Raw genomic sequence first — 11,493 nt, forward strand, 5'->3', positions numbered from 1 at the left:
CTTCTCCTGAACACAAACCCAGGTTTCAGATAAAGATGGTTTTTATTGCTCTGGAAAAGATGAGAAGTTGAACTACTACACCTGTGTTAACTCGTAGTAAACCAAGAAACTTGCAGAAATCCAAACAAAGTCACAAGTAAACAATTACAGTGTTGTAGTTTTCTTTTTATGGTCTTGCAGATTTTTTCAGTGCAACAATTAATGCTTTTTTCCCCCAATTCTTTTAAACAGAACACCATGTTCTGCCTCCTGATTGGCTGTTGACCTTGTCAATCAATCTCCTCCATGTCATTTCCTGAATGTGTTCAGTTTGTCACATTTACATAAATCTTTAACCCCAATCAGATGTTTGTTTTCATTCTATTATAAAGGATTTATTTTTCTATGAATGTTTGAGCTTTAAGAGTTTAAATAAGAAAGAAAAGTGTGAAAATGTTCATGTCTGTCTGAGAAAAGTGTAGAAAGTGAGTAATAAGGAATTGTACAACCTTAAAAAACAAAAAAAAAACAATAAATCTATGACAGGTTATATCCAGCGAGAAACAGGAGAACACTGTGGTTAAAAAAGGAAACAATTGTCTAACTTGGATTTTTTACCATTTACTTTTCACTATGAAATAAAATCACAGAAATAGAAAAACATTTATCATGTATCTTCCAATACTGGCTGGTCTCTAATAGACGCCAGTCTCCAATCTAGCAGGTTTTCGTTACTTTAGATGCCGGTCTCTAATAGTCCCCTGGTCAGTGTTGCCAGATTGGGTGAAAAAAATTCAAATTTGAGCAAAAACCTGCTAGATATGAGCAGAAAACTGTACAATCTAGCAATACTGGACACTGGGTGTCTGTGGTATTTGAGTTGTGTAGCAATGTCCAAGAAACGCTCATTCAATTTAGAATTTAAAGGGCAACCAAACTCTAAATCAAACTTTTTTGTCTGTTTTCCTCTATAAATGGGGATTTAAAAAATGTCATCTCTTGGTCATTGCCAAATTTTTGTCGGATTAAAATAAACTTTACTGAAAATATAGTTTAAAAACGCATTTGTGCTGCCCCCTACAGGTTGAAACAAGGTATTACAGTTGAATTTGTGATTGGTCGACTGGTGTAAGTCCCAGAAGTTCCACGACGTCATGCTCTGCAGCTCATGTATAATAGCCCCGCCCATTTTTGAATCTGTAGCTGTAACTCCCTTGCTCAGTCCGCCTTCACTAGCCCCACCCCCTTTTTTGCATTTTTCAAATCTGGGCTGAGAATGGAGTCAGCCTCCACCTGCCCTGTTTGGTTACCCTTTAAACTTCGTGCGGTGGCATACGCCAAAGAACATTCTGGTGAGGAACCTGCACCACATTTAAGGTGGATCCTAAAAATATCCGAGGATGGCTCAAGCGGATAAGACCACGACAGAAACAAGCAAGACCAGGTGGGGGTGCAAAGAAAGTGAGTGACAAATTAGAAGAACTGGTTTGAAAATGGATTATTGAGGAATGAAAGGTGCACGTGTCTCCAGGAAAAGTGAAGAGGATGTTTGATACAGAGATTAATGAAGCTTCAAAGCAAACAGAAACACTCACAGCCAGTGCTAATCAGATGTTCTCATCACTTCAGTAAATCCTGAAATGGCTATCTGGTGGTGTCGTCTGCATTTCTTGATCAATTTGTTCCACAAAATCAGCCATCACCATTCTGTCTTTGATGGTATAGACGTGGTCTCCAATAAATGTCAGTCTCTAGTCATCTATTTAGCTGTCGAATTTTTTAAATAAATTTGGTAGCCGGGCAACTATAAGAAGATATACAGTAATTTAAAATAAGACATTATTTGACAACAAATGTTTGAAAAAAGGTATAAATATCTTATTATCTTAAAAATTATATTTTAACCAAATGCAAAACCCAAAAAACACATTGTCCAAACTGTGCTGGACAAATCAAAAGGCTGTTCGTATTTGATTTTGACGCCCCAACAAACAAGCGGAGATGATGGGCCTCACTAGGATAGAAAGACCAGAACCCAAACACACACCAGTTACCTTGTGAATTTCCTGCGTTGTTCATGTGTCCATAACCGTTGTTGGCCTTTTCGGCGTGGTGCCTGGCATAAGAGGAAGCAAATAGAGCCAGCGGGCAGATGACATTGTGGTCGCCCACAATGTCATCCATGGCGTCGCGGTTCTTCTCCCCGTTGTTCTCGTCCATCCAGTCCGTGTACTGCAGCACCACCGCCTCCAGACCAATGTCGTTCGCGTGTGGAACGCCCATCTTGACACCTGGAGTGTAAAAAGAGGAGAGAAGGTTTAGGAGATTTAAACATAATTGTCTACATCAGAATTGTATTTTTAAACAGACTAATATGGCAGCGCTGGTAAAGTTCCAACAAGAGTATTCAATATAATATAATATAATACACCAAGATGACAGCATCCATAAAACTGTGGTTCATAAACGCTACAGAAACCATCAGGTACAGTAAGTTGACCACATTTAATATCCACCGATTCAGTTATTGATATTTATGCATAGAAACATCCTTCACTGTCAGTGTGTTATTGCAGATTTAGAGGTACTAGATCAGTCTTGACTTTCTTTCAACTCCAGTAAATATTTATGCAATTAACGTGATTCCAGCAGATTCTGCTTGCTTGTGTAAAATGGTTTAAGAGTTATGGGATGTCAAAGAGCGTGTGTTAATAATAGAGATGAGCTGATGGGATTTTCCCGCCGATATTTCCCCTGCAACTGTGGCCAATAGCCAATATTTGCTGATACCGATATTAAAGTATCTACAATAATGAACAAATTTGGATTTGCTTTTTGTTTCTTTATCAGAAATGCTAAACTTTTCTTTTACTGTGCAATCAAAATATACTTTTTACCATACAGCAATAGGAACAAGACTCACTTTAAAAGTTTGAAATTATATCTGAAAACATTTAATCATAAGCTTCTCATTGCCAAGGATTTATTAGGAAGAAGTATCCATGTCAAAAAGGAAGTATATCTAAAAACTACCAATAAATACCAATAAACTCAAATTATGGAATTATCATCAAAATCCGATAGTGGCACTCCTAGTAATTAAGGTGCTGTTGGCGATATCTCCAATGTTAATGGGTGAATCTGAAGACTAATACAACTTTAAGTTTATGGAATTATGATAAAGTCCTGCAGAAAGGTGAGAACTTCAACTGTTAAAGCAAGTCATCTGCTTCTCAAAAACAGACCTTATCGTTGCACAAGGTGTCATGATAACCAGCGGCTTTCTTTTACCTGCTAGAAAGTCTTTTCTGGAAATGAGACTGTCATTGTCCTTGCTGAAGCCAGGTGCTCCGTACAGCAGGAAGTAGGAGCCCTCGTCCTGGTTGACTCCAAGAAGAATCTGTGTGTCTTTAAAGTCTCCTGAGTTCACCATGGCCTCAGGACTGTCCGGAAGAACCTCGCCATCCACCACCGGCACAAAGGAAAACCGGAAGAGGGCAGACCATGGCAGCACCTGTATCAGGACGGTAAGTCTTTATGAGTTTGTGTGCCGAAAGCCAAAAAACAATAAAACCAGCAGTTCTGATGTGTATCTGAAAGACTAACTGCAGCGTGTTAAATGGGAAAGTCTCTACTTTGCAAATTGGTAAATAAAGAGCACCTTAACTATTAAGGGATGGGAAACTCCAGGTCCAGAGGGCTGAATTCCTGGATGTTTTCCAACATACCTGCTCTGGAATGTTCTAACTGGCTGGACACACCTGAACCAGGTAATTAGTCATGAGTAGGGCTCGAATTTATGGAAATCATGCAGACACAGCAGCCCTCAAAGCCTGGAGTTTAAATACTAGTTGGACTACTACCCATGAACTGGTAAGTATTAAATACGCCAAACCCTCCTGACTACTAGAAGAATAAAAGGGATACAATTAAGGATGTAACAATTCTTTGTGAATCAGTAAAAAAAGATTCAAACTCGTCAACATGTTCATCTGTGCAGAAAATTTAAAAATCGGTTTTAATCTGCCTAAATTTAGAAATGCAGGGCTGATGACATTTCTCCATGCAGGCTTGCTAAGAGTGTGTGCGTGCGTCGTGGACAGGCTGTGTGTTTTTCATCTGTGCTTCCATTCTGGGAAATTCTCGCAGCTCCTTTGGATTTAAAAGTTTCATCCAAGTCAATCCCTCCTCTCGATGTTTCAGTTTCAACTATTAACGCAAATTCAAGCAAAGCTGAGATTTGTTCCTCACCCTGCAACGTTACACAATCTACCGTGACAACAGTCACTTGTGACGACGCAGCTTCACCACTGCTTCCCTTCGGACTCCTTCCTGTCAGGAGGCTGCCCTCTGTCTGCCTGTGCACACAGTCCCCAGAGTATTAGTAACTTCCTGTTCTGTTCTCACTGCTATCCTGAGTGTCCCTAAATTCTGCCCTTATTGTTGTCAACCTGTTTTTGAACTCTACACCTTCTTGTCAGCCGCCTGCCTCGACTCCTGCCTGCCCTTGACCTCCGTCTGCCTCTCCAACACCAAGCCGGGCCTGACCTTCACCTGTCTCTGACCACCGTCTGCCTCATCTATGAAATCTCCACGGCGTGCCTGACCCTAAGCTCTTAAATAAATACTGCATATGGATCCGACTGCCTCTGACTCCGTGTTACACTTCCTGGGAGCCGTGCTCTTTTTTTTTTAATAGCTCTCTTTACCTATTTGTCTATTTTTCTCTGCAAGCTGCGCATGAACAATCATTTGCACTGAGTATGAGCGAGTGCGCGCTCAGTGGCTGAGGGGGTTGTGCTGAGTGGGCGCGGGTGTAGAGTGGTCCGTCACACGTGGAGCAGAACATGAATAAATGCTTTGTGATCTTTCCAGTATTGAGCATAATTTTTTGTAGGAAAACAAAGTTTGATGTAACAAAACATATTTGGCCCTAAAATACCTTTAATTAATTGTGTTGAGAAAAAACAAAAAATCAGAAAAAATTGAAATTGTGACTTGTGTTCAAGAACACGATTAACGTAGGTTTTTAAGCATCTGAGATGTCAAAGTGGTGAAAATCTCGTGAACTTTTTTTGAGACTTTTTCTTTCGCAGCTCTTCTGATATATGAAACACTTGGGGACATAGAATTCCAGCTGAGCAAAAATATAAATTATTAATTTCTCCTTCATAATTGATTTTTAAACAATTGGTACTTTCATGTTTTGAAAAGCGGTCTACCTATGTGTCACTACCATAAGTCTCAGATCGTTCAAATTTCTTTGGTTCAGGTTTCTGTACGCAGTCAACTGTAGCGCGTTTTATACGCAGAGCCCAAACATAGACTTAAAAATGTGCATAGTTATGAGTGAACTAGAGAGTTTGAATGAAGAAACACATATATGTGAATTGGAAGCGGTCACTTCAACGCATGTTACCAACCCTGGTGTGAACGTAGCATTAGAAAAACACAGAAAAGACACATTAGATAGCACAGATCTAAGGAAAGGAAGCACAATAATACAGGAAAATCTGGTTTAGACTATTTTTACCAACAATTCCAGGAGCAGGTTATTAAAAAATGGATTTTTGACAAGCCAGAAGCAAATCTGGGAAGCAGATGTGTGAGGGGAGGAGCGTCTTCACTACCTCTAGACAATTAAATGGAAAGAAAGTCTGAGTCTGTTACCTGCCATTCCTGATCGATCAGCTCCTGGGGAGTTTTACCACGCAGACAGTCAACCAGCTCAGTGTCATTGCCTCCATTACAACCAACCAGCTTGGCCAACAGTGTGGCACGCCGCCGAGCCTCAGCATAGGTGACCGAGGCCCAGGGACAGTTGGGGACGCCGCTCTGGAGAATGGCCCTGGTGAAGAGAGGCCGACTGCCTGGAGACAACAGGTGGTAACCCACGGAGGCTCCACCAGCGCTCTCACCAAAGATGGTCACCTGTTTTACAAGTTAAAGAACATAGTTCAGTTAGTCTGTGTTTTTTCCACACATGTACTTAAAAAAACACAAGCAGAACACAAAAACCTGTTTGGGGTCTCCTCCAAAGTGAACAATGTTGTTTTGCACCCACTGCAGTGCCATCCTCTGGTCCAGCAGACCCACATTCCCAGGAGCCTCAGCTGTACCGTCCAGAGCGAGGAACCCAAACGCACCAATGCGGTAGTTCATAGACACCACAATTACATTCTCCACACTGGCGAGGTAGCGACCGTCATACACGTCCAGAGAAGAAGAGCCGCTGTAGAACCCTGAACAGGTGACGTATCTAAGTTATAGACTTCTAAGTCATCAAAGATTTTTGATGTCCCTGAACCTTCTCAGAAGCATTATCGTTTATATACGGTGAACAATCACCGTTTTATTGGATAGTCTACTGTGTCTAAACAACCAGTTGAACCAGCCTCCTGTTCCCCTCGATTGAACATCCTTGAATGACAAAAATGTTGCATCCTTATTGTGTCTAGAGCTGTAACAAGTATCATAATACTCAAATATTCACTATCTCGAAGTATACAAATATTTACAACCTCTAAGATCCCTGATTTGAGTTCATTGGAAATCTAATGGAATGTTTCAGAAATACACTTCAGGCTATGTCTTTATTGCACTAAAATGCAGAATAATGTTGGATTTTAACTAATCTAAACTGTGTTACTGTAAATGGAATTTACAGATTTCACCTTCAGGAGTTACTTTCAGAATCTAACTCCTATAATCCGTGACAGAACAATGTTCCAATACGTCTATCTGCCACAGAAGACAACAGTTTTGGACTTTTTCCATTAGACTTTTTATTAAAAGGATTATTATTTTATTTTCAGACTTTTTTCTGTGAAGATCTCAGAAAGGGTTGTTAATAATTGGTTACATGCGACTTTCTGGAAAACCAGAAATGTTTCCATTTAGACACTTTCTGACATTTTTACACCTCTTTTGTTAGACTAAAAAGTGACCCCGGCCCCACGTCAGTGTGTGGCTCTCACAAGAAAAGGTTAGTGGACCCCTGGTTTAAAGTGATAGATTTTTTATAAATCTTTGGGTTTTTATCTGTTATGTTGATTCTGATCTCTTATTCTAAATAAATATGTAAATGATAGTGATTAAACACTATTTTTCATTCATCCAGTAAAAAGCCAAACATATAGAAACCATTCAAACGTATTAATATTAAATAGTGAGAATTGTGATTTGATCTATGAACCTGTAATATTGATTCCTAATTATTTCCCTGTCATATTTGTCCCAATACATTTCACTTTGGACTGTACCATGTGGACCTATAACAGGGGTCGGCAACCTTTAACAGTTAAAGAGCCATTTGGGTTCGTTTTCTACTGATCAAAACATAGAAGGAGCCGCATGGACTTACTTTAACCTTTAAGAAATGTTTGCATTCGTGACCTTCTTTTCTTATATAATAAGAGATGCTGACTCTGATGGTCGACATGTCTGGATCAGCAGTCTCTATGACTTATTTTATGTTTGACCAAAGAGCCACCATGGAGATAAAAGAGCTACATGTGGATCTAGGCTGCAGGTTGCAGACCTCTGACCAATAGGAAGCTAGAAGATCATGTATCATATGATAGTTGTCATTGGTAGTAAATATTTTCTTGATTCTAAAGCATTGTGAGCACGTACCTCCTCCATAGATCCAGACCATAACTGGCAGGTTGTGGGGTTTGACTGATGAGGGCACCCAGATGTTGAGGTACAGGCAGTCCTCACTCATCTCCCTGTTAGGATTCCACATCTCTATCCCCGGAAAGCCAGGATATGATTTGTCGACAAACTGGAAGCACGCGTTGGGGTAGGAATCGGCTTTGTACACGCCCTGCCACGGGCGCTTTGGCTCGGCGGGCCGAAAGCGCCTCTTTCCCACCGGCGGCTCGGCGAACGGGATCCCCAGAAACCCGACGACTGGGCGGCTCTGGTCCGGCATGGCCAACTGGAAACCTTTAACACGGCCGCTGTATGTCTGGACCAGAAAGTCTGCCTCGCTCTGCGTGAAGCAGCTGGGGATGAGGAAGAGGAGGAGGGTGGAGAGGAAGACGAAAGGGCAGGGCTGCATGGTGAAGGTCAGAAGTGTCGGCGTGGTCAAAGCACTGGTAGTGATTTCCTCTTCAGTCAAGGAGGACAGGGTCTGCTCTGCTTCCCCTCAGATCTACCGAAGGACAGACGGAGAGCATAATGAGATTTCTGTGATTAAATGGAGGACAGATGGAGAGGAGGAAGAAGACGCTCAACGAAGGGAGCTATGAGAAGGAAAAGTTAAGAGGATTTAACGAGACAAATAACCCGAAACTTAACACCGATCATTTTAGTCATTTTTAAATTCAACTATGGTTGAACGTAGATTATTGGTAGAGCTGGGCAATATGGAGCTTTGTATATCACAATATAGTTTTTTCATTTCATGCGATAACAATATATATCACGATCAAATAATCATATTTGTCAGCACACTTTAAACATAACAGGCGGGCTTACTTTGTTCCGACAGTCCCGCCCACAACTCAGAGGAGAATTTCTAATGAACTAACACCAATTTTTAGATGTTTTGCTGAATTAAAAGACCACTGAGAAGGTCTTTACGGCAGATCAAAAGACGATGGGAGTGGGACTTTATGACCGGTCGGTCACAGGTCAGCGGGTTATTCTAATTTCAGGTCATAATGTTTTCCTTCTGGTTTCACGCTCACAACAATACCTTCTAACCAAAATTCCACAACCTAAATGTCTTAAGAAGCCAATTTCATGTTGATCTGAAGGCTCTCCTCTGAGGGGGCGTGGCTTTTGTTGCAGCCCCGCCCCTAATCCCCCTCCTGTCGGATCATGTTAGCTCTTTGTCTCGCTAGCATCAATCTGTGAGAGAGAACTCTTGTTTGTAGGAGATAAATCCTTATTTTCTCCAATTTTATAAAGTAAATTATTTAAAAATCAAGCAATGTGATTTCCTGGATCTTTATTTTACATTCTGTCTCTAACAGTTGAAGTGTTTCTACTTTACAGATTTTTAAGGGGAACAACTTGCAAAATCTGTGACTAAAAGATACTTTTTTATCCAACTATATTTGTGCTTTGGCCTTATTTATGTCAAGACTTCTAAGCAAATCCAATCCACCTTAACTGAAGAAAAGTAGGAGACTTCAATGGAGAACCAATTCCCTATTTTCACTTGCTCCACAGAACACAAAAACACTGCTGAGCTACAGCTACTGCAACAGAACAAGAAATGATCTGAAGGACTGAACACTGTCAAATCCCTGACAACCTGGAGAGCCAGCAGAGACACAAAGCTCCACGCCGCTCAGTCAGTCAGTCAGAACCTGGACGAGGTCAGAGGAAGTCAACCTTCTCTGCAGCTTCCACTGTGTCAGAAAATGACGCGTCTGTTTTTCTCTGAGGTCTTCCTTTGAAGGCGACGGGGAAAGTGACAGGCGTGACATTGACACGCTCACAGCTGCCTGTGATCCTTTAAATCTAAGCTGATCCTCTCACCCCGACCACCATACGCTGCTAAACATAAATGGCAGTCTACATTCCAACAGGTGGTGGTGGGGGGGGCGACTGTCTCCACTGTTGCTCTCAGGAGGTTCAGCACATCGAGGGGGTCAGGCGGATCTCCTCCCACAGATTCAGAGCATTTTGACTTATTATGGATTTAAAGCTGAATCAAATATTTCATTGGCTGTGGAGATCTGTAGCAAAAGTATGGCATGGTGCCAATGCAACTAAAAAGAATCCATCTGCAGCAAAAGTAAGAAAAACTTAGAAAAACCTGCAGAGAAATAGAAACAAAAAAAGAGAAATATGATCTGGTTGACCAAACAAATCCAGATAACAGAGAAGTGATCCAGAGAGGATGTTAATCTCATCACAACAGCATCTTTAAAGAGGAGAAATGGCTAAGAATAAAATGAGATCCACTCCGATCATCTTCTGGTCTACTTTCAAAGCGTTCCAGGTGGGAAAGTCTGTGTTTCAGATCGAGTCCTGAAGATTCCATTTGGTCTGTATTCAGACTGGTATGTACCAGAGATTCATGTTTCAGACCAAAATATGTAAAACAAAAACAAAACAAAACCATGTGACTAAAGATCTCTTCAGTCATTGGCCAGCAGTTACGGGTGGAGTCAAAACAAAAAGGTCTGTATGAAGAACCCTTTTTACTGCTGCTTTGGTACAGCGGAGGAGTGCCGCATGGCGGGTACTGGGGACGCTACGCTAACAAACGTTATCGTCAGGAAAACCCTGAGCAGCAAAATGGATCATGTTGAAAGTTGTTTTAATGAGCCTGAATTCATCTGACCAGAAGTTGCTGTGTCGTTGTGGTGGATGACGTCATGAGCAAGTACCACGTATCGCGACACTTTGGCGGTGTTTAAACTGACGCTCTAACAAGTACTCAGACCAATTACTTCCTTTTTGCTGACACGACAATCAATGCTTCACATTTGTCCGCAGCTCTCCTAACGTGTTTACATCATGTGACTGCTGCTCTCGGTTCTTTTTGTTTTCAGACAGATGAAGCTCAGAGAGAACTGAAGTTCAGTCCGATTGGAAATGAACCGAGACCACCTCCAAAGACGGGTCAGAGAGCGGTTTGTTTGTGCGTATTCAGACTGAAACTTTGTTTAGGGATTATCGGAGGAAATGAACTTTGGTTCATTTTAAAAGGAACATAGAGGAAACTTGAGAGTTTAACGGAATAGAAAAGACAAATGTTAGCTTCAAGTAATGGGAGGGAATTCCAGAGTTAAACTTCATAAATGGGAAATATTATTTAAAACAAAAAAACAACCAAAACTATCCACTAAGAAGTAGAAAAAGCAGCTCTAACAAAGAACTAAGGATTGACTATACGTGACATTTACGTCACACCGCACTGATACCATAACCAGTGAGTATTTTTGAGGTTTTTAGCTATCAAGGGTTCAACTGTTTTTACATGAGATGGATTTTGAATGAATAAATAATCACTGGCTCCACTTTCCTTTTTGATTTTTTTTTGGTTGTCTATTAGTTTATAATTAGTAATGATCAAGTTATAATCAACCATAGACATAGGGGTGGGTTTATATGAGCGCACTTCCTTCCACTTCCTATCAAGCAATTAGATAAAGTATAATTTCACATTTAATGGTTTTAATGTGTCATGTTTTGTCTGTATGGTTAATTTAGGATGAATAATCATTATAATGTCATCATTTATGTGGATGAAAATATATCAATCTTCTTTCACTTTTTTTTTATTTTTTATTTTCCAATCTAATCTTGATTAATCATCCAAAATGTAATATATTTACGTAAAGATAAACTTCTCTTCTGTTCGTATTTTTTGCTTTGAATGCTTGACATCAACCAATTCCAGTTCTATCCATTCTCTTCATGTCAACATTCATCATCTTATTGGAGGAAAGTCCACATGATTTCAGAATAAACTGTTAAGAAATGCTGGGTTTTCAAATCTGGTTTAAAAATGGAAACTTGAAATAATAAAACAAGTATAATAAAAAA

The 11,493-nt window shown here is 40.4% G+C and overlaps 1 protein-coding gene across 2 annotated transcripts in view; it reads right to left on the bottom strand.

The window, feature by feature from the left end:
• ache (acetylcholinesterase) overlaps positions 1-11,493 on the bottom strand; it is a 42,439-nt gene that overhangs the window by 8,598 nt on the left and 22,348 nt on the right. For both annotated transcript variants that reach the window (XM_024288220.2, XM_024288221.2), the window contains 5 exons: positions 7,615-8,137; positions 5,998-6,221; positions 5,650-5,910; positions 3,271-3,493; positions 2,034-2,270 (listed from right to left, as the gene is read on the bottom strand). In XM_024288220.2, coding sequence (XP_024143988.1) covers positions 2,034-2,270; positions 3,271-3,493; positions 5,650-5,910; positions 5,998-6,221; positions 7,615-8,044 — 1,375 coding nt within the window. In that variant the 5' untranslated portion in view covers positions 8,045-8,137. The remainder of the gene's footprint in view (positions 1-2,033; positions 2,271-3,270; positions 3,494-5,649; positions 5,911-5,997; positions 6,222-7,614; positions 8,138-11,493) is intronic.

Source organism: Oryzias melastigma, linkage group LG18 (genome assembly GCF_002922805.2).
Source record: "Oryzias melastigma strain HK-1 linkage group LG18, ASM292280v2, whole genome shotgun sequence".
NCBI lineage: Eukaryota > Metazoa > Chordata > Actinopteri > Beloniformes > Adrianichthyidae > Oryzias > Oryzias melastigma.